We start from the raw sequence: 24665 nt of genomic DNA, 5'->3' as shown, positions 1-24665 counted from the left end.
CAACAACTAACGACAGTCGTTTGTCAAATTTTGGGTCAGTTTTTACGTTGACAGCTGCCGAGTAGATCCGAATCGTTAGGTAGTTTTATTGACCGGTTTGTGTTTTTTCGCCTGATAAATAATTCCAAATTAGAATGATCGTTTTTATCTGAAAGGAATAAAAACAAAAACACGTGAACTTGATGTTGGCCGTGATATTTTTGCTGAGTTTGTCATTATTGTCAATGTATTCAGAGTTTTGGCTTGATAACATGTTTTTATTACGTCTGAGCGGTCTATCAGTCGGATTAGTGTAATTTTCAATTTATTTTTCATTTACTTATGGAGTGATGTTGTTATTGGTTATTAACAAGTGTTATAATTATTGTTGTTATGGATTTTATCGAACCATGTTAATTGCTGAAAGGTCGAGAGGAAAGGCCTTGTCGATCGTACATATAATTGCAAACAATAATAATCGTTAATTTATGATTAAATAAAAAAGGTTGGTTATAAAATAAACGCTCGTTAGATGATAGTGAAAAATAAAAAAATAAAATGATTTTTAAGTGTACATTTTATAATATGTATGTATTTAACTATGTAATAATGTTTAGTACCTACTCTTTATAATTTGTTTCATTTTACTTTTTCTAATGTATTCTGATAATATGTATAGGTACCGTGCCCTCAAATAAATTTGAAATTAGGGTGGGCTGTGATTTTATTATGAAGTTCGCAACTGCAATTTTGAAAGACAGCACAGCAGTGACATTTGACAGCGCAGTACACGTGTTTATTCTGATCGTGACATAAAACTATTGACAGCTGTCACTGTCAGTGCTAAAAAGTCTACCAATCGTTAATAAACAAAATAATTATGTATATAAATCACAGCCTACTCTAATTCCGAATTTATTTGAAGCCACGGTATAAATTTTCTATAAAGATAGGTACCTTAATGTTAATTGAATGTTGGCACAATTTGTGACAATTTAATGTTAAGTTTGATGTTAATTTTTTAAAATATTTGCTTTAGCAATTAACTCCAACAAGTATTGAGATGTTTATAATAGTTTTGTATCAATTATAGTTTCAAAAATATCTAAAAAGTGAAGTTTTCAAGATACGGGTTCTGAATTTTCCGTTTTTTTGTACTTAATTAAAGTATCAAAAAATAGAGTAAAATCTAATTTTAAAAAAAGATTTTGTTTAAATGCCTACTAGGCATTTTCTCTCTCACATGAAAACGGTCACTGGGAGAAAGAGAAAAATTATAGTCATCACTTTACAAATCGGAAGAATCTGGTGTTAAAGTTTATGCACGTATAAATTGTTTTTTTGTTCGACACTGTCAGACTTTGAGAATTTTCTCCTGTGTGAACGGATTTTGATAAATGTCACAACTTGTCAAAACGAAACGTCAAGCCAATTTTAAAGGTTTTAAGCGATTTGGAGCCTTTAAGGGGCTCGTCGAACAAAAAAACGTTGTATTCAACTCGTTCGTGTGTAAATTGGGCCTTTTTTGACCCACGAGTGCCAAAAAAGGCCCAATTTACCCACGAACTCATTAAATAAACTATTTTATTATACCTGAATCATAATCCCTGTTTTTGACAGTAAAATGCGTGCGAAAAAGGGCCTTTAAAACACTAAAGCTTACTTAACAACAAATTCACCTACATTTTGAACAATGATAAATAGACATTTATACACAATTTATACCGATTATTCAATGCAATGCAATAACAAAAATGTTATTCGTGTCAAAAAGTGAAGTAGAGGTTGAGTCTTTTAATAACAATTTTTTTGTTCAGAATAGTATATTGTTATACAAGTTGCACAAGACAGTCTATTGTCGAACGAAAGGGTTTAGGGCAGGACGAGCGCAGCGACTAGTGCTCTATCTAAAGGAACGAGTTCGACAACATGTCTTCCGAAATGAGTGTAACATGCTAATTTCGTGTTCGTTTAAGCAAAACCCTAAAAAGGTATTTTTTGTAATTGTAATTTTTTCTCATTATCGACGAATTTACCATTAAAATACTGGGTGCCCCAAAATTCGCGGAACAACTCAGTGGGGCAATGTCAATTCATGTTACAAAATGATGAGAAAAATAATATGTACATACATTCTATATCTTTTGGATTTCAAGATATGGAGCTCAAAAGGTGCAGCTTTGATTTCGTTTATCTTAAATTTTAAAAATGATTTTGACTATTTGTTTTTTACTTGCCAATACTATAATAATACTGAATGATTGTGATCAGGTTTTCAATTATTTACTTCATTATTAATAATACATAATATTTGTTCCACCCTGTTCGTTTGAACAATTTAACAGTTTTCGCACACACCAAACAACGTGACAAAGTAAATTTGTAATCGAGTCAGCCTTGGAGATAAAACTGCACGTCCTCTCCCATTGATATGCTTAATTGTGGCATCTAAATTTACGTGATTTGATAATTTTAATACGATTAAATTTAGTTGTTGAAAATTTGTTACGCTTGTTTGAAACTTGTACCTAGAGACTGCACCTTTTACAACTTATTTTTTGACGCTAACTTAAATTTTCCGTCAGGTATTGGGAGCCCTGTTCGTTGTAACTTGAACCGCGACTGCATAACGTTTACCGGAAACGTCAACAAACAACTTCCTAACCTTACTTTCTCGCATTTGTGCTACCAATACATACTGTTACAATTTAATAAAATAAATGTCCTCGTGGTAATTGTTTTTTTTTTGTTCGACACTGTCAGAATTTGAGAAATTTCTCCTGTGTGAGCGGATTTTGATAAATGTCACAACTTGTTAAAACGAAACGTCAAGCTAATTTTAAAGATTTTAATCGATTTGGAGCCTTCAAGGGACTCGTCGAACAAAAAAACGTTGTATTCAACTCGTTCTTGTGTAAATTGGGCATTTTTAGGCACTCGTGGGCCTTTAAAACGCTCGTTTCACTCGCGTTTTAAACTGGCCCACTCATGCCAAAAAAAGCCCAATTTACACACGAACTCGTTAAATAAACCATTATTTTTTTTATATAGACTACGGGCCGGTTGCACCAACGTCAGTTAAAGTTAACTGTAGGTTAAAATGCTTCGTTACTTTAGTTACCAATTGTTATAACAATGTTTTCGTATATTTTACTCTGTATAGTTAAATCACGTTGGTGAAACCGGCCCTAAGACCATCTTCGCCATTTTTTCTTGTGTTTTTTTTTTCATTTTATCTGACAATTATCGATGCATTTCAATCATAGACATTTTAAAGGTTGACTAGATTACAAATTTTCTGGGTCACATGATCGAGTCATCCATGGATTTGAATCCGTATGTCTTTTGCGATTGATATGTTTAATTGTGGGATCTAAAAAGTTACGTCCTTTTAAAGAGTTTTAAAATTGATTTCGTTGTAAGTATTTTGAAATTTTGTTGTTAATTTCTATTTTTCGTCAGATCCTAATCCTGGGTATACAATTAAATTTATTGTAGCTTTAACCACCGTTGCAATAGTTTACATGAAATGTCAACTGTCAAGACCTAACCTGTGTTTCACGCTGTATTTATTGGAGCGGGGAGTAGAGACCATTTCATCTAAGAAGTACATAATGCGCACGAACGCGTTTTCATGGGACGAGTCCATGTTCAAATTTTTAGGGGAGGTTTGAGTCCAGCGCCGTGCAGACCTATCAACCACGTGGAATCCATGCGCTCGTTGTTATTTCTAATTTAACGCCGTTAGCGTTCAGAAGTGTTTTGTTTTTGTTATTCCTTTCGCTGTGTATCGTTCTATGGTATTCATTGTTCAATTATTGATTTGTTAGAATTTCAATCATATAAATTAATTGAACTATAGTGACTCCTCAGCTAATCGAATGTTTCTACGGCGCTGATCATCAGCTGACTAGCGTTGTACCACAGTATGTCGTACGGTCAGATTTCGATGAGTCATCATGTACTTCTTAGATGAAATGGTCTCTAACGACATACGATTTCGGATTCATGGATGACTCGATTTCAAATTAATTTGATTATTAGATATTTTAGACACCATAATTTTACAAAAACTTCCATTGTTCTCGTTGGGTTCGTTTTCCTTCAAGTATCGCGCATTCTTTTCACATCTGTAGTTTTCACGTAGAGAAAGAAGATGAAAATAAAATCGATGGAAAAAGTAATTTTCATTTTCTGTATACATATTTTGTATCGTTGAACACAGATCAAAAGAATACGAAATCGTAATCCAAGTCAACTATGCTTGTGTTCTGTCATCAATTAAAGAAATAACATACAGTTGATGCACATTAATTTTTTTTTGTAATACCTAGTTGTTAAAGGTGGCTTTCCGGATTGTTTGTCACCATGTAAACAACCTCATAACGGCCGGAGTCCGTTAAGGGTGTCCGTTATGAGCGAGAGCGGCCATTATGAATGACTAAATAACTATAGCAACGTAGATCTAAATTTTATTTTTCAACTTTTTTACAATTGGTACAATAATTAATGTTTAATGTTATGGCACACCTTGAATTAATCGAAATCCGTATGTCACTAGCAGATGTAGACGAGATCGAAGATTATGCTTCAGAATTTTAACACCAACACAAGCGCGATTTTTCAGGGAATAACGATGACCTCACTTGCTCTGCGGCCATCCGGACATCGGGAATATCTTGATCGCGGTTTTTTATTGATTTCAGTCGTTTATTTTCAACGGAAAGTTAAATGTCGAACAAATCTGACAAACAGCAGCAAATGGAGACAAGATCGACGATGATGCTTCACTAACACAAGCGCGATTTTGCAGGCAATAACGATGACCTCACTTCCGGACATCGGGAATATCTTGATTGCGATTTTTTATTGATTTCATTCACTTATTTTCAACCGAAAGTTAAGCGTTGAACAAATCTGACAAACAACATTGAAACAATTTTTTTTCACAAACAACGGTTGACATGACGACGTCCTCCGCACACTTATTAATCATTCGGTTTTTTCGATGGCGGTGAAAAAAATGTATTTCAAAAAGATAATTGTGAACGAATCGTAGAGATATTACAAAAACTATTGTACAATACACGTCCGTTAGGGCCTTTACAGCCTCGCCAGTATTATTCGACTCGCTCTGCAAGCTCGTCTCACAAAATCTCTGGCTCGGCAGTAAAGGCTATCCTAACGGACTTCTACTGTAAAATACTATTTTCTTCCTACACTATGGTAAAGTTGAATTTTACCGTCTCCATAGGGACGAGAAAGTAGGTGTTTCTACGGCTAGCCTTGCAAAAAAAAAACAGAAATGGCTAGGCAGTAAATTTTTTTTTTACTTTTTTCAATAGAGGGCGCTGCAATAATATGTTAAATTCACAAAAAAAAAGATTTTTACGATTTTAGGTAACTTTTTTGGTTCAAACAAAAGCTGTATTCTTTTTATAAAATAACCTGCTTAATAAAATCTAATATAAGTAAATTTTTATGTTAAAATTCCCAGCAGATATAGATTTCTGCAGAGAGTTATATCTAACTGTGTGTAGGTGACGCTGCGTTTCGGACTGTTTCATAGATAAAATAAAGACAAATAGAATGAAAAGAGGCCTATCAATTTTGTGCAACAGAATCCATGGTAACGGTTTATCGCACCGTCCACAAGCCAAGAGATGGCGCAAATTTGGGGAAAGATTTAAACTTTTGAAATCAAAGTTGTCTCAATTCATTTCATTTACTTTCATGTCACGAAGTATTGTTGTCAAGTCTTTTCTAAAGTTTTAAATACAATTCGTGTTCGTGGCTAAAACTGTAATACTATGAAGCTTTGTATATACCATTCACGATGTTTTGGCATAAGGGGAGGCCATGGAAAAAGTGCATTTAAGTTGGCAGTAAAGCTGTCTGTTGAATTAGGTTATGTTTTTCTAAGTTTGAGGTTATAAACTGTGTCATTGTCTAGTGCATTGTTGTCAGTTTTACTAGTTTACAATAGAACAATACTCACACATTTTTAATCCATTTTAACAAAACAGGAAACTGACTTGAACAAACTACAGAATAGTAAGGGCCGGAACCAAAAGACAAAGTGACTCCTGTCAATTTATGCACCACTTAGATAACCCATTTATACAGTACAATAACCAACCAATTAGTAACTTCTCAATGAATTTTTCATGTTAACCAAAACGTTCCTAAAACTAGATTGTATAAAATCTTGTACCTACTTATTAAGCCTTACGTTATTCGAATCTTTCTGCAAAATATTTACACACCCATCGTCCATGACAAAAAAGAACAAAACTATTCAACTTCCATAATTCATTAGAAAATTCTGAATCATCATTACCTGCATGAAAATCCCAATCAAATTTCGAGTCAAATTCTCCTAATGAAATTATTATAAAAGGAAGAAAAATGTTGGCAAATTTCAGGAGTACATTTCAAAATAAACTCAAGCCACTCATTCACAACTCTATGGCGAAGTTATAATAGGTCTTACAAAACCCCTGTGCCATTTCAATTGGGTCGTTGTTTCTTCCTTCACTATCCGTGCTACATATTTATCTTGTACTCACCTACGATTCAATTTATACATAAAAAGAATTTGACTTCACTGTAACTTACTGAAAATATGTTCGGCAGTCTAATATAAACACCATCAATACGTTTTAATGTCGCTTAATTATGATTACGGTAAATTCGGCAACATGTTACGTTCATTTTGATAGGTCCGCATGTCAGGCACTTTAGTGACAGCAGAGATGACAGAAATTAAACATGTATCCAACTTTAAAAAATGAAATCATAGCCTCCCCTTATGCCAAAACATCGTGAATGGCATATAGTGTTCAAAAGTGCCAGCACCCGCCACAGGTTCTCCAATCCTTATCCAATGTTTATCTCTTCGAAATCGATCAAATGAAAGTTTACAATGGATATACGGTTTGTGCATCCATATTTCAGACTTTCTGATTACGACACGAACAATAGAGGGAAAATACGGCTATACCTAGCTTACAAATTCCAATGGGTAAAGTAAAAACTATCTAGAATCAAAATTCTATAATAATCATCTTCAAACTTTTTAGAAAATGAGGATGATCCAACCAAGATTATTATTCATGGAAATTACGAAAAAAGAATTCCCAAATTGACCTCCCACATCACCAATTCCTTACCAGATATCCGGTGACCAAATACATTTTCAAACTTCAAAAGAAAGTAACCAGTTTTCTGTTGAAAAAAATCAAATGCCGTGTGAAATTATTCTCAAAATTTGAAATGAAGTTAAAAGGTAAAGTTTTGGGGGATGATGCAATACATTTTTGTTTGGCACAATCGAAAAAAAGAGACGTTAAACCAAAAGGGCGCAAATACACTACAGAAAATAAAATCTTGGCATTGGCGTTTTACAAACAATCTAGGAGAGCTTATTCAAAATTAAGAGAATTTTTTGCACTTCCTACGCTGTAGAAATGTATAAGAAGATGTTGAAAATAAAAAAATATTAAAATAAACCTGTTTTTTATTATCTTTTTTAAATTATTAAATAATAAAAATAAAGTAATAATGGAAAACATCCAGTAAGCTATGGGATATTGCACCGTCCACAATTCAACAGATGACGCCACATTTGCTGCTCAAAAAAAAATCAAGGGACTTTGCATTCTATTTGTCTTTATTTTATCTATGGACTGTTTGTTTTGTTATTATATCAAATGGTTATTGTTGACAGTTGACAGACAAAACAAATTTTGTGTGTATAAAAATATTTTTTTCTAATTTTGACATATAAAGTGACACTTTTCAAAATTAATTGACGTTTGGAAACGTCACACTTTTCGTAATTGGTTACGAAAAGTAAAATCTTTCCTAACTGGTTATATCATCAATTTGACACTGTCATATTTTTTATTTTTAAGCAAAATAACCGTGCCTACTTACCTACTTGATATTTTAACACGATAATAATTTATTATTAATGAAATTCATTACTTCGTTTAACGTTTGAAGAAACTTTTTTTGTCAAAATTAGAAAAAATCTTGTATGTAACAAGTTAGGAAATGCAATTTTGTGTAACTCGTGTGATTTTGCGGGATCTCGCTGCGTTCGTCCCGCAAATATTCCACTCGTTACACAAAATAACGCATTTCCTAACTGATTACATAAATAGCTAGTATTTATTTGATTTAAATTTTGAAGCCATAATAATGGAACACGTGGAAGATCCAAGTGAAGAAGAGATAGAGTATTGTACGTCGCCTGAAATTCAAGACAAAGCACACGACGTTTCGCGTAATTTGCTACCGGAAAAATCAAGAGGTAAATACCAGCTTTAGTATAAAATTATTGCAGTCATGTTGTGTTTGTGTAGGAAGAAAAGTAACGTGTAAACCTTGCCGGTAAAGTGATTTTTCCAGGCTTCAAGAAGTGTCCAGGCTCGCTAAAGCTCGCCTGTATATTTCTTCTTTCAGTCTGGAAAAATGTCACTTTACCGCCTAGGTCTACAATATACTATTCCTGACATTTTTAAGGCAAACATATTCAACTTACCTAATAAAAATCGAAAGTTCTCCTAAATAAAAACATTTCTACAAGTAAAGAAAAGGTGGGAACAAGAATATCGTAATTTTTTTTAAATGCTGTCAATGCCATTTTTAACCTAATCTCAAAATTACCACCCGTTCACACTGCTAAAATTTTGTAAAATCGTTACTTGATTTTGAATGTGTATGCGAAAGTTTTGAAAGCATAAATACCGAACGTCTAGGTTATTTTGGAAAGAGCTATATTCGCCTCTTGCAAAAGCACCTCGATTTTTTTTATTTTATAAAAATCGCGATTGAACGGATTCAAGGTAAAAACTGAATATACAGGGTGTATTGAAAATGGCGCATAATATTTATGTCACGCGAATCTACGTTGAATACCAAACTAAAAAATCTAATTTGAATTTCGTAATGATAATAGTAATGGAAACAACAATAATGATGACAAAATATTTCAAAAATGACATTAATGACACTCCTTGTTGCTTTCTGACTTTACTCAAGTTCGAAAAATCACTCTGATGTTGCAATAGCTTCAAAATGTATGAACAACATTTAAAAAAATTAAATTATAAATAAACCGATAATCAAAATCATAAAATTAGTGCTGGAATATTTATCTTACTTGTTGAATTGTGTGTTATTATTATAGTATTGTTATATTGGAGTTTTTTTGCTTGTATTTCAAATATACAGGATGGTTCATATAGTATCATACAAACTTTAACCGGTGGTAGATTCCAACCCCTACACTCTTACAAAAATGTCTTGGTTCCAAGGTTAAAATTGTTGAAGATAAAGCATGTTGAAGAGTGTACTAAGTACCACCTTTTAAGAACTGCAGATAAATGAAAATATTTTACGTTGAAACAAACTGTCAGGCATTGTTGTCAAAATGAAACTAAAGCGACCTCTATAATACCAATATTTTCTCTACAGCAAGAATTGTTTGCTTCTATTATGACATTCATGATATTTGTTATACATTGGACGTAAAGTGGAATAATTTAGCGAAGAATGGCATTTACTAATAGTGAAAAAACCGGTATGGTAATTTTTGCCAATTTTTGATGTACACTTCTATTCAGAAAAAAAGCGTACAAGTAGTGAGCCCAATTTTGGCTAGATTGCCATATCGTAAACCTATCTTTTAATTGTTGTTACTTAGAAACCTGTAACAAAATCCGTGATGATAGCTGGATTTGATCGATGTATTTTTCAGAGATTTTAATGTGTATAAATGTTTTGCCTTATTTATTAGGCAAGTACGAGTATTACCAATTACTACAAACACAATTCAAAGTTTTATTCACAAATTTATGGAAAAAGGCAACTCTCAACAATCTAACAATTTAAAAAAAATTATAAAAAACAGTGTTCACACATTTGACATACATACAAAATGTCAGTAATACGTTTTCTTGGAAATGATTAATTAATTTTATTCCCATTTACAGTAGCTCTCAATACGTGTACGCTTTTTTTTTAATAGAAGTGTACATATGATTCAAAATTTTATTGTCAAGAGCCTTTTGAGACCGGAATCTGCCACTGGTTAAAATATTTATGAATCACCCTGTAGAATCATGTGATGTAAGTATTATGCGCTCTTTTTAATACACCCTGTATTACAAATAAAATATGTATTTAATTTTAATTAAATTTTAATTCCTAACACAACTTGTTAATAAAAAAGCGCTGTTGTAGTCTAGATTTGGACTTTCTAACCTAGGAATCACAAAATTTTAAAAATGCTAATTAAAAAAATCTCTAACTTGTCAATTAAATGTATTAATTAATTCCTGGTGATATTTTAGAAAACTTAACGCTTGCATTAAAGACTGTCAAATTTTTAAGGTGTTTAATTTTTCTAAACGAATCCTCCTGTATATTTTTGGTACCATTTAACATTTCAAACGTGAAATCCTGACACGCACGTTCTTGGAATGTTAACTCCGTCATAATTACATTGCCCGCTACATTTTTATTAGAACAAAATTGCTCATTTCAGTTTGTTGCCATTAAAAAACACTAAAAATCTCCAACGACAGTGCATCATCTGAGAACAACGAGCACTTGAAAATTTTTTTCCACGTCTATTAATCGGTCGCTATTGTTTTACAGATAATAACAGATGTTCACAGTGTATTAAGTTCAATGTCAGTCTTGCTAAAATTTCCTTCAGACAATTACCGCCAATCATCGGCAGTTTTTCGCCAAGCAATAAACTATCACGTGCTGCCGAATTCGTTGAGATTAAATATTTTCCTTTGATCTGACATCATCGCAGCTCAAACACCGATGCGAAACCCGACGAGGTCCGCCGTCCCTGAGCTTATTGTCTACTTTTCCATAAAAAATAACAAACTGACGTGTCCCACTAAAAATTGGCGAGGAGTTGCGCAACGTTGACACAAACGGGGCGGGGGCCACATATTTTCGTTATCAGGACCCCCCGTCGAAAATAAAAACAACAATCAAACTGCGCCGCCGATAAATCACCTTTGTTGTTGAAAACGACAACAAAAAGCGTCACGACTCTGTGCGATAACAAATTTAGATTGCCGGGGAAGTTCCGTGGAAAAATAGGGGTTACGCTTTTTGTTTCTTTTTCCTGTGGCGGCTACGGCCGTTGCCGAGGCGAGGTTGTTGTCCCCGACTGTTATCTGCCAATAATGAAGATATTAACATCTATGGTGCACGTACAAGGTTGGCAGGTTTCGCATAGAAGAGTTGCAAAAAATTGCTTTGAGAGCACGATGTGGACACCGTGTCAAAAGGACTTGAACACACTTTGGGATGACGTTTGTTGAGATTGTTCGACGGCACAATAAAATCTGATCAGTCATGACCTCGTCATCGATATTTCCACAATAATAGTTTTATCAGGGAGATTCGACGAGCTTAGACTCATATTGCAAGGTTTTGCACAATGCGGTCAAGTTTTATGATTTGATCCGGTTCTGGTTTTTAAATCAGCCGTTTTGATTATCGTTTTTGTGAGAATTTTAGATTTTAGATAGTAATTAGTCACTATTTTGACAACGTTTCTAATTAAGAATTATACGAGTAACAAACACATTTTTTATCATGGACTAGATTACAATAATATTTTTTGAGGATTTTTTTTGAAATATTCACTCAAGTAATCCAATCCTTTTAATGATAATTTGTCAAAAAAATTAAATTGGGTTTTTAGTAAACAATAATAATTAATACGGGGTCATTATAAATGTTTGTCACAACTAGTGGGCGTAGCGGCGCACCTAAAGCATAGCGCACAGCCACCTACGATGGGACAATCATTTATAATGACCCTGTACATCTGGTGTTTTTGCAACATCTCTTATCATCTCCAGTGATTCTACAAACTGTAGAATTGTCTAATGAAGTAAGTACAATCTTTTTCTTTTCCGTTACCAGGATGTGGATCGACGAAGAGAAATAATGAATGTCTCTTATTACTCTTCATTAGGTTGGCATGAAATCGAATGACATTTAAAGGTGAAACAAGAACGTAATCACTAATCAGATAAGCAAAAGCAAAGATTCCTAATAAATCCCAACGTTATTTATCTTGTGGTTTCAGTTATTTTCAAACTGACTTCTCGACAGATTTTTTATGTTCCAATTACCGTGTCTCACATTTACACAGACTGTGGATGATTTTGGGATATCTAGTACGAGACGAGATAAATAAGAACAACGGAATAACCTGACAGAAAATACTTTAAGAAAAGAAAAGAGAAAAGACGATTTTCACTGTGCAACAAATACGAGTAGATATAGTGACTCAGCAAAAATATAAACCTATAAATTCAATATTGGGAAAAATTAGAATAAATCATCAAATGTATCTCTTTTTGTATTCTGTGTATTTTAAATTTAGTAACACTGTAAAATTTCTGTGAAGTGGAACCACCAAAAGAAAATAAAAGCTGTTATTGAGAGAACTGTGCAGCTAATGATGAACCTAGGGCACTATCAATATCAACGTAACGTTTAGAAGAGTAGAAAATTTTACAACCTTTTGGAAAATAATCAGAAAATTTCTTTGAAAAATGATCGTAGACGACAGACTCATTTTCAATTGGATATCTTTGATCCAATAGATTTTTTCAAATCATTGAAGAAGTGACATGGAGCTAGGTCAGGACTTCTTCGAATTCTGCAGTTTATACAGCACACTGGACATCCCTCGTATTTAGTCTGCAGTGAGGCGACAAAGAAATGAAAATACAAAATCAAAAGGGTTAAAAGGTTACTAAAAATGTTTTTAGACGAGAGGAAATGAAATGAATGGATTTACGAATTAAAAACAAAATAATTGTCTCAATTTAGTAAGAGATTTCAGAATTGTCTCTGTAATGGAATGACTTTTTAGCTGTGACAGGAACTGCTACAAAATCGTGTGAAATCTTAGTATAGATTTTTTTCTGAAAATCAGTAGGACAGCGTGCTGGGCAGGAAATGGCACAGTTTCTCATTTTATCAGAATTGAAGATTGCTCTCGTGAAAATTTTGACCCCTTAGATTTTAAGTTAAAGTCTGTTCAAAGGAAACTTGGCTATACTTGCCGCGGCGACCAGCTGGAGTAATAAACTGGCCTGATCTTCACGTGAGGCGGTTAAAGAGTTAAACTATGGTGCAGCTCAATGTAGGCAGCCGAAATTTTAATCCAATCTTAAAGTAGTAAGATTTAAATTTCCCGCGCAAAACAAAAATTTGGCGAGGCAGTGTAGATCAGACTTTTCATGACGTCACTACGAATTATCACGTGAACATCTCGTGGTCACTCCAGTTGTTCGCCGCGGCAAGTATAGGAGCTTGGAGAGAAGTCTTTGCTTGAAGCGATATGAAACTAATTAATTTAAAGAACGAAATAAAAATAAAGTCTATCTACTTACTGCTACAATTTATTCTAACACCATTTATGGCTAGTCTACACAGCAAAATTTTAAACCAGACTTGCTTTATTTGGTGTATGTGTAACGTAAAGCTGTTTTATGGTGTAGATTTACAATTTAATATGATATCGTTTCATATGCAATAATTTCTAGAATGTGTTTATGTAATTCAAATAGTAAACAATTTTTTACTATTACTATTTATCAACTGTAAGTTGGGAAAAGAAACTTTGGTACTAAAACAATAACATTTCGAAAAGGTCTAGGCCGAGCATTTAAAAAAAGGTAAAATAACAAAAGTGTTTAGGTATTAATTTGGACAAATACGTCTTAAAATAAAGAACGTTAAAAAAATGTGTGCTCCAGAGGCCTGGTGCTCGCCTTTGTTGCCGTTAATATATACGATGGTTTCCACTTTAAATTAACTATTTAATGTACAATAAAAGGATGCTCAAAGTGAGGTTATGTATCTGGAGAAAATGTCAAAGCATACTAGCTTAAAAGGAGATCAATATACTTTTGTCATTTTCGTTGTAGGTCGTAAAATTTTATTGCATATTATGAGCGATGGGCACAATAGTTGAATTTAAAAAGGTTGGGAAGCGGCGCGTGCCATTTGCCGTACAATGCAAATATACAAAATGTACAATACAACCGTGCTTAAAATATTACCTGCTAGTGGTAAACTAGCATTTATAAGCCCTGCAAGATCTTTAACTTAAAGTACCATACAATTTTACGACCTACGACGAAAACAACAAAAGTACACATACATATTTAGAAGTGTAGAAATGTTAAAATAAAATTAATTGTCGTGGGCGTGGTGTTATATATTTACAAATATGTCAGAAGAATGGAATATTTGTTCTAGTAAAGCTAATAATGTTTACAATACATTTAGCACTTTGTTTTATTGTATTATTAAGTATTTTTATTTTTCTAAAAAACAAATCACTTATTAATTAACCAATAATAATTAAATGTTTATTTCTTAAGGCCGGTTTCACCAACGTGAGTTAAATTTAACTACAGATTAAAATAGACGAAAAGATGTTGTAATTAATTTAATTACAGTATTGCGTTTTTAAGAAGCTTAATACGGAAAACCAGACAAATGAAGAAGACTTTCCGCTTTGCACATCACAGAACAGGCGAATTATTTTTTGTTTTACTTAAAGTAAAATTCGAATTTTATTTATTTGTTTTTGCTGAAGTTGATTGTCTGGTATGGACTACTTTATTTTTTTTTATTAAGATTAAAACCTTTTAGATGTTTCATCTCGTTTTACACTAATACAAGTCACCCAAAATTCCCCCACATCTAGTGTATTGAATAAATAGAGATAAATAAGAAAAGAAAAGGAACAATACATCAAAAGCAGCAGAAGAAAAGACGTACCTAATAACTCGTACATGCTGTGACATAGTACGTAAAATTGAGAAAATATACGATATCATATTGTACTCTTCCATTTTTGTACAACACTACATTCTATAAGTACAGGTGTCTCAAAATTCGCGAATTCCGAATTCAGTGGAGCTCGAAAAAAAATCGCTCTTCCTGAAGAAGATATAACCACTTTAATTTGGTTCAATACGTAGCAGCCTTCATATCCACAGTGATAGAATACTAAATATTCTAGCTACGTTGCCGTTCCATTTTAAAGAAAAATTACAAACATTTAAGAATGTTTTACTCCAAAATAAAGCTATTCTTCAAAAAATTGTCTTACGTTATTATTTTCCACAATCATCTACAGTTCTACACCATAAATAACAATAAACACTGAACTTTGCAGTTTGTATTTGAAGGAAACGCACTTCAAAGAGTGCACCTTCAGACCAATGTATCTTTGTGGGGGGAGTCCATATTTCCATATTTGGACTACTGAAGTGATCCTTACAACGCTGTGAATTTGGAATTCGCGAATTTTGAGACACCTGTATATAAGTATATTTTGAATTTTTCTCTCCGTTACGTCAAAAAGTAAAGATCTGTCAAAACGTCAAAACTGACATTTGCCGCATCGTCACTTACTTTCCGATTTCCGCACACGCCGCCCCATCAGCACATACTGCCGCTTTCTTAAACCGGTGCAGCGAAGAAGGCGAAGACTGTAGGGCTTTGACGGGATTGGGGGGCCTCAACTCCTCGTCCTCCTTGTCCTTGCTGAAGAGTCCGTAGTGGTAGGCGAAACCGATACTGGCGCAGATGATGACCAGGATGATGGCAAAAATGAGACAGCGCTTCTTCACTCTCGGACTGCAAAAATAAAAAAATTAACAAACCAAGAAGTGTCATTTTGAGCATGCCGCAACAGCTGGAAGTCGCGTCTGAGCTTCATTCGGACAGCTGCAACCAGCAATGTCAGCGCGCGGTACTTCGAAAAACGTGGCACACCGCGATTTAGATTTTTTAACAAACAGATTTGAAGTTTGACAAGTGGAAGGACCTACGTTTCGTCCCTGCGACTCGCGTCGTCACTCGACGATCTCGCGTTGGACACTTTGCCGTTTCTCCTGCGACATTTCCGTTGAACGAGGACCGATTTTTTCCCTATGATCGGCGGATTTAAAACAAGCTTGAAATCAACCATTGTGCGACATCGCGGGCGCGAAATAAGGGCCGAAACGGGCGATTTTGTTGCTACATCCTGACTAAGGGTTGTCTACGCAGGGGACGTGTGCTGATCGATTCGCAAGAGTGAACTTGCGCGTTCCTTGTGGCGCCAAACTACCAAGAACGGATGTTATACGGCGAATTTTTTTATTGAATTAATCAACAAACATAAAACGAGCTTAATGGGGAAACTAGTCAGCCAAATAGTGGACAATATTTAAAATACGAATTGTCAAAGATGTGATAATTATGATCGTTTTGGACGTTTACACTCTGATTTGAATTAGTATTTACAAGTTTATCTGCTCTTCAAAATGTTGTCATTACTAATTTGTAACTTGCTTCTTATTCAATTACATCAGGAGTAATGTTTATTCTTATGCAAATTTAAGATTCGACTTATTTACAATAATTAATAATACAAAAATATAAAAATTATATTTTTTTAATATATTTTTTTTAAATTTTATTATTATTACTACGAGAACGGTATCATCATAAAGAATTTAAAGCTGTGGATGATCATTTTCTAATAGAGAACTTTAATTGTATATTAAAGAACGAGTTTTATAAGGGTTGATTTCGCGCACGAGTCCCAAGTGTAGAAAAGGATCCGTAGGGGAGTTTTGTATGGAACGAGTGCGTCAATGCCCTTATACAACGAGTTTTTTATGTTATTTTTTAGAATTTGTGCCCTTGTTTTAATTTTTAAATAAAAAAATTAAATTTTCAAATTCTAGGGAATTTTGTATTAATTGGTAATTCAAGGTAACGGATGCAACTACATCTGCAACCGTTGCAACATATGTTAAAAAGTAGAGTTTGAACATTAATATTGGAAGTTTTTTGGTGTAAATGACAATAATACACTGAAATATTGATAAAAAGTTTCTTAGAGATCTATTAAAGTACGAGTGCTTTAAGAGATAGCCATAAACGACTCCAAATTGAAATACAATAATAGACCTATTAGAGACGCAGATTCTAAAAAAGAAGGTTAGATAATGATGCTGTACCAAAAAGGAAAACTTGCTAAAAAGCGTTCGACGAAGGTTCAGATCGTAGCATTTCATCAACTAATGCTGTCACCGGAATACAATGAGGGGTGGCTGAAAATAATCCTTGCGACGTGCAGAAAAGTAAGACAAGTTTTCAAAGTGTCCTAGAAAGTTTTGATCTTGGGTCCAATGTCGTGTATTATAAAAAAGATAAGACTTTTCTTAATGAGGACAGGTTTGTGGGAAAAACAAGATTTGAACCAAGGACTTTAGTCTGGATACAAAAACGTTTTTTTTTTATGATTTATTATTCCGTATAGCATATTTTATCATGAGCTGTAAAGTTTTGGTGGCAGTTCTGGAACACCTGTATTTTGTTTTGGCCTGAAGTGGCAAGTTAACATTACTGAAAAGAAGTGACTTGGTTAAATTAAAATGACATTCGATTTGTCCCGAAAGAGTCGAATCTTCTGAATGTTCTCGAGGTTCGTCCAAATCAGGATGTTCATGGAGATCGCGTTAAGGAAATGTACGAGGTAGAATGAGAAGTGGAAATGAGCGCCAGCTGAAACACCCACTTTTAATCGATTTAAAACTCTCAAAAAATTCAGGAATGACAGTATCGCTGTAGAACAGTCTAAAAATTTCAATTTTTTTAATGAAACAGGTAAATACATATGTATTTCATTTTAATTCAATAACCCCTACATTAATTTACATAATTTTTCACTGAGAATCCTTTCAAACATTTAGAAAAAAATTTAAATGATGAAAACATGACTGGTTTTTGAAATAAATGGAATTTGATATTAAAGTGCAAAATTTTGCTATAATTTATTATTAAATTGGGCGGTCACTTCCACAAAAGGGGTTGACGTGGGTTCTTTATGGTACCCTTTCGGGACTTACTAGAAAAGTTGTCAACAGATGTTTACCAACAATGAGGTTACTTTTTATTTATGACGCGCTAGCTGTAAATCTTGATCATTTTTCGCTGTTAATGGTAAAATTGTAATAATTCAAAAACTAATAATTTTCTTTTGATGCGAATTTTACAAATGTATTCTATGAATTAATTGTGAATTACGAGCGTATATGAAAAAAAAAATGTTTTTGCTCAAAATCGTTTTTTAAAATTTTATGACTCCGAATGAAGTGATAACGGAAAATTGATTGCACACATTTGAAGCCTTATATCAAGGGAATGTAACTCTAAAATTTCATAATTTGTACTAATTTTTTAATAGGGTTAATCGTGCGGGCGGTAAAACTTGACTCACCCTGTACATACAATAAAGAAAATGTGAAAGGTGATGAAGCTATAATCTATGGGGTTAGGGATTCCCAAACATTCTTCTTATCCACCACTTAAAAAATCGTGTTCGCTAAATAAATATTTTTAAGGAAGCTTCATAGACTAAATAAGTGATAACCAAGAAGACAGATAATGGACAGGATGTGGTAGGATGCCCTATAGACATTTTTGATCTGTCACTATTTTTCCATGTGGTTTGGTGATTTCATGAACGAAGTTAATTTCAAATGACGTAGCTCCACCAAACACTTACCTAAGTTTTTTTTGATGAAGTACAGAGAAAAATGTGGCGTCCGCGCTGGGAACCGAACCCCGATCTTTCATTTTCGGGGCAGATACCCCTATCACTGAGCTACCCAACCACGCACATGAACCTGTGCATCAGCTCCACAACTGTGTCCCCTTACACATCCCTTTTAAATTCCCATTTCAAAAACTTTTAACCCACGAGATCTAATTATTTGTAATAACAGGACAGATTTTCGACAACCGCAACATTTTTTGCACACGCCATTCGCCATTAATTTCCTTTAACCATGTTTAACGGAATATTTTGACCTTGACATTTTGTTGATAGTAAAGTTGTGACAAGCCATTTGTATTCATTTCTTTTAACCACTTTTAATGCTACGTTTTAGTTGTTTATATTTTGACCTTGTCGATCTTGTTGATGCCCCTTTGGAAACCCAATTCAAGAATGAAGCTTTTGTGTGATTTGTACTCCGTCCAAAATATAGCGAATAATGTTGAGAAGGAAATTAATTACAGTTTTCGAAAAAGTTGTCACTCCGAGTGATATTCATGTGCAAAAGATATAAAGATTTTTACAAAATTGTATTTGTGATTAATTCCCACATACATCAAACGTGCGTGTTGAGCCAATCAGAGCGCTTTCAAACAATAAAAAATGTTTATCGCGATAAAAACGTCCTACAACTTCTGTCAAAAATGATTAAAATAGCATGCTACTCCTGTCAGACACTCAAATTGTTTTTAATACTTGTGTTTTTAATAATTGTATTATAAATAAATAATTAACATTAAAGTTTGTATGCTGGAATTAATCTTACCAAAAATAACATGACCTAATTTTTAATATCTGATAAATTTCCCAATTTTCACTTAAACATTTTTGCTTTAGACAGTTTTACTCATTGATATTTGGGCCTTTTTATTCTAAGGTTAAAGCCTCGAGCTAAAGCTCTCGGGCCTAACCAGCCGAAATTCCACTCATAACATTGTCAAAGCAAAAAGTTTTCGTTAAATTGAAAAATTTATGCGACAAAAAAAATTAGGTCTTGTTAATTTACCTTCAATTAATTTGGAAAACTTTTTGACTAAGAAATTACTTACTAAGAAATTATTTTAAGAAACCACAGTTTACAGTAATTTGAAGTTAATTTCAAGAGGTTTGTAGTGCCAAACAACTAACAATGTCGGCTTTGAAAACGTGTTGACTAATTGGTTTCCTACGACTCCTCCATAATTAAAAAAAAAATGGATCATCCCTTCTACTCACCAGATCTAGCTCCCAGTGATTGCTCTTAATTCATAAATATGAACCCTTCTTTGTACTCCTTTCTACTTGCTTTGTGGATGATGAAGCAGTATTGACAAAATATTTTTTCTAAGCCATCAAAACGTACAGATAAATGTATTGTCTTAGGTTTTTGTGTGGGAAGAAATTAAATTATTATTTTAATTATTCTAGCTTTTACTTCTGATTCAAAGACAATAAATAAATGATGAACGATCCTCGTAAATTTGTTTTTTGAAAATCTATAATTAAATTAATTAAATATAATTATTATAAGTGGCTTATTCTTACATATTATTATATTGTTATTATAAGTCGTTTATTATTATCCGAAAAATAATTGTAGCATTTTCTCTAAAAAAAGAACTAGATAATAACAAATTAACAAATTGATACAAACCATCTTAAATTTACATATGTAATTCAATCGATAAAACCAATTTATATTTCAGTCAAACTACAATTTTTCTTGCACGCTGGTTGTTATAAGAGTTAAAAAAACACATGACTGGTACAAATCGCTTCATTAGACTCTAGTATATTTTGGAATCGCAGGAAATACTCAAGCAAATTCTTAAATAAATTAATAAACATTTTCAAAATTTTGAAAATTACCTTTTTGGGCTTTAATTCGCCTTCGTATCGTAGTCTAATAGGACGAAATCGTATAGAACCTTTTTTCTAGAGCACAAAATTTTTTGCAAAAAGTGAGCTACGTTCAAAAGGGCGTCCCCAAATACTCAATTTTACATGACATGACTTACAGATTCGACGGTTGATTAAAACAAATCTCTATGTGGTCTAAAAATTCTGAAACAAATCCACATAGCAACTAGTTCGTATAAAGAAATTTTTAACGCCATTTAGAAGTAATTTCCAATCATTTTCAATTTTGAATACTGAGGAATATACCGGGTGTCCATTCTCAAAGTCGAACATAGGCAATTAACATTGTGCATTCAGTTTATAGGCATTATGCTATTATTTTTATACATCACACATTAAAGAATTAATAATAATAAAGTAATTAACATTTTAAAAGCAGTTTTTATTATAAAATTCTTAATAAAAAAAAAAGCAAAGAAACTAAAGAAAAAGGTAAAATTACAATAAATATTCAAATAACCCCCCGTTTTGAAATAAGCAATACCCCAATCTGTTATAAAAAGCATTTCTTACATTAGCCAACTGCCTTTCAGTAATTAACGCGCACTCGGCTGTTATTGCTTCTCTCAAAGAATTAATATCTGGGTGGCGTCTTTTGTCAATTTTGCTTTTAAGGTGGCTCCACAAGAAAAAGTCGCAAGGTGCTAAATCAGGAGATCTTGCTGGCCAATTTATAGCACCACCTCTACCAATCCAACAATTTGGAAATGAATCATTTAAAAAATTTCTAACTCCTAGGCCGAAATGCGCGGGACAGCCATCTTGTTGGAACCAGATTTCCTGATTTTCTCTTGCAACTTCTTCCAATGCAGGTCCTACCTTAGTTACTAATAAATCTAAATAAGTTGCTGAATTTAAATTTCCCTCTATTTCAAATGGACCAATAATATTGTTATTAAAAATCCCAGTCCAGATATTAATTTTTTGAGGATACTGAGTTCGAGTAGAAATATTAACTCTAGGGTTTTCCTGAGCCCAATATCGCGTGTTTTGAACATTTGGTTCGTTATTTAACGTAAAAGTGCATTCGTCTGTAAAGCAAATTGCCGACAGAAAGTGACCATCATTGTTAGCACGCTCCTGCATTTCATAACAGAAGGCACTCCTACTTTCTTCGTCAACAGCAAATATCTCTTGGTGGCACTGTGCCTTGTAGGGATGATATTTATATTTTCTGAGGATAGTCTGTATCCGCGATTTGCATAAACCTACTTCAAGGGAAATTTGCCTTAAACTGGATGTTGGGTCCAAATTTACCATCGCCAAAACACGTTCTTCTGTGCGGTCAACTATTTGTCTATTTCCTGGGATATAATTATTGTTTTTGAATATTTTCTCTTACCAATACAAAATATTATTACTTACCACCCCTAGCTTCTGATTCTAAAGAAATATTTGCACATCTTTCAAATTTTTGTACAAATTTGTGAATAGTACTAACAGAAGGTATAGGTCTGGTATGAAACTTTACGGCAAACAAATCTCTAACTCTCCGCAAACTAACGCCACTGTAAAAGGTTTTTACCATAAAAATTCGTTCTTCATTGGAGTAACAATTCATTTTTCGCTTGACTTAAACCAACAAATTTCAAATTTTTTGACAAATGCTGTCAAATTTGAAAATCATGGCATGTCATATTTAAAAATCGCCAAGTTTTAAATTAGCATATTAAAATAAAAATAGCACCTTTAATCTTATTACTGGTATCATTTCAAGCGCAATAATTTTATCTTTCTATTGATACCATTACCTTACCTGTAAGTTCAATTGGCGAGCAGGAATCAGCAAAAACGTTCAATTCAATGTTAATTGCCTATGTTCGAGTTTGAGAACGGACAGGGGGTATAATTTTTTCACTAAATTTTTAAATGCTCCCTAAAGTGTACCGTTCATAGCAAAATTATGATTGTTTTTTTAAATTGTCGATACTTTTGTTTTTAAACGATGGTACATTGGTTTTTATTGTTATGTTATAACTGTTATTGTTTATGAAAAATAAATTTAAAAACCATAAGCATCTTGCCTATGTATCCAGTTTAGAGTTACCAAAGACAATAATTTAAAAAATGTTTACTTATTGTCGAATATTTCTATTAATAATTTTGCAGTAATGTTTAGCCATATCATATCCAAAGTACGGTCAATGGACAAATAAAACTGGGACACTTAAAATTTAATCTATGTAAATCAGACTATTGAATTGTCAATATATTTATCATATACATAATATGTTATACCAAAGTTAACCTGTTTGTGATAAAGCCGTAATTAAACGATGCAAATTTGTAAATTTTGACTTATGTGATTGTCATTTTTGTCCCAGTTTTATTTATCCATCGACTGTACATATTTCAAAATGATTGTGGTATCGTAGTGGGTTTTGACAATTTGAGTGATACCAATTCTCAAGAAACGTCAAAATGACAGGTGTAAGAGAGGTTAGGTTTATCAACCAAACAATATTAACTAGTTCGGTTTGTAATGGTTTTAAACCAATTACAACTCCTTAGAATAATGTTGTAACGAATTTTCGTTGGGCGAACTCGAAGCATCATTTCACTTTCGTGTGAATTTTTGAATATTTACAACCGGCAACGAATGATACAAGTGACATTTGACACTTGCCAGCGGCTTGGCGGTTATGTTTGGTGTAGTGTAGTGCGGGACCTTATCGTCGAAAGGTGGCAAACTATTTTTTCCGATTCGATTTCTGTAGATTTATGTACAAAATAAAAGTTTCAAACGAAAAAAATCTGGAGAAGCTGTATTAAATTAAATAAAAAAATAAATTGTATTCATAAATTAGCAGCAAGTGCACCATTAAGTTTTTATATATTTAGAGTTACTAATTGGTACAATATGATCAACAGAAAAGAGAGAAGGGTTATGACAATGGAAAACAAAACTTCTGAAAATGTGTGGCTTAGCTTGAATCATACAACAATGATGAAACTTCAATCAAACAGGTTGATTGGTTTTCTTCGAAAATACGATTCTGTCATGAATTTCTATTGTATTCTTGAGTGAAAACCATTTTTTAAATAAAATCCACGTAAGTGTCAAAAGTGACAAGTTTATTAAGTAACGCTGCACGTTTTTTTTTTTTTTTTGTTGATCACATTGTAGTTTTCAAGTATTTTAATTGTCGACATTCGTGTGAAATGTGTGAGGCGTATCTCGTAATCACGATTAAATTTCTAAATCATCTTAAAAAAATTGATGAAAAGATTTTCTAGATAACTATCTCGAACATACTAGAATTTTCTGCAGGCTAATTATTTATTACACAAATGAAAAATTGGCCAAACACAACGATTAAGTCGATGAGCCCGCAACAATACTAGAAAATTTATTGTTTGTTCCCGGCCCAAAAGGAATTTCTCTCATAAAAATCTAAAAATCGACGGTTTCTCAAAACGAGAGCATTTTCTAGATTTTTTGAGATGCAATACGCACTTGAGAAGATAAATAAAATTATTTGGAAACTCTGAAGATGCAAGCAACTTTGCACAAATCTGTAATTAAATCCTTGACTTTCCTCTAACGTTTATCATCAAATAAGAACCGAGATAAGCCGAAAAGGATGATTTTTAACTTTTTAAAGAGGCACCTACGATACGAAAATGACTTTTCATCGATCCTTTGAATTTTATTATCAATGATAACAGAATGATGTAATCGAGACATTGTTTTAAATATTTGCGGTGTAGTCTAGTCTCACAACGGTCAAATTTGTATCAAGACATTAGTTGCGAAAGGCTTTGGATTCTAGTGTCAGCATTTTTGAATTTGATTTTTTGGCGAAAAGTGAAAACATAAATCACAGATTTCGACAAAAATCTCGACAGGAAATTTCGAAACTGACACCGCAGAAAATTACAAAATATAATAAACACGAATTAAATGCACCAACAAGCGTACACTGTAATCGCGTCCCCACTTTCCAAAAAAAAAAAAAAATTCGCCACGAAGTCACTGTCGCAACGATTGCGTAACAACAGTGACGCAACAGCGATTGTTCTTTTTCCAGGTGCGAAACGGCACTATTTCCGACGTGGTGCACCACCGAGAACCGTCTTCTCTACATCGAAAACTACA

The 24665-nt window shown here is 33.2% G+C and overlaps 1 protein-coding gene and 2 long non-coding RNA genes across 6 annotated transcripts in view; 1 reads left to right on the top strand and 2 right to left on the bottom strand.

Annotated features, from left to right (window-relative positions):
• The window catches only part of LOC138138783 (scoloptoxin SSD14-like), a 72789-nt gene that overhangs the window by 16894 nt on the left and 31230 nt on the right, over positions 1-24665 (bottom strand). For 3 of the 4 annotated variants that reach the window (XM_069058849.1, XM_069058847.1, XM_069058848.1), the window contains exon 2: positions 15469-15693. In XM_069058849.1, coding sequence (XP_068914950.1) covers positions 15469-15693 — 225 coding nt within the window. Of the gene's footprint in view, positions 1-15468; positions 15694-15887; positions 16085-24665 lie in introns of those variants that run through there. The other variant, XM_069058846.1, reaches the window with a different exon arrangement.
• LOC138138796 (uncharacterized) lies at positions 8082-12098 on the top strand. The gene is made up of 2 exons (XR_011162106.1): positions 8082-8296; positions 11947-12098. It is a non-coding gene; the product is annotated as an uncharacterized lncRNA (long non-coding RNA).
• Positions 20928-24664, bottom strand: LOC138138797 (uncharacterized). Its single transcript, XR_011162107.1, has 2 exons — positions 21932-24664; positions 20928-21870 (listed from the first exon to the last, which is right to left on the bottom strand). It is a non-coding gene; the product is annotated as an uncharacterized lncRNA (long non-coding RNA).

This window comes from Tenebrio molitor, chromosome 9 (genome assembly GCF_963966145.1).
Source record: "Tenebrio molitor chromosome 9, icTenMoli1.1, whole genome shotgun sequence".
Taxonomy (NCBI): domain Eukaryota; kingdom Metazoa; phylum Arthropoda; class Insecta; order Coleoptera; family Tenebrionidae; genus Tenebrio; species Tenebrio molitor.
Note: the sequence above shows the minus strand (reverse complement) of the source record. Positions and strands in the feature narration are given on the sequence as shown.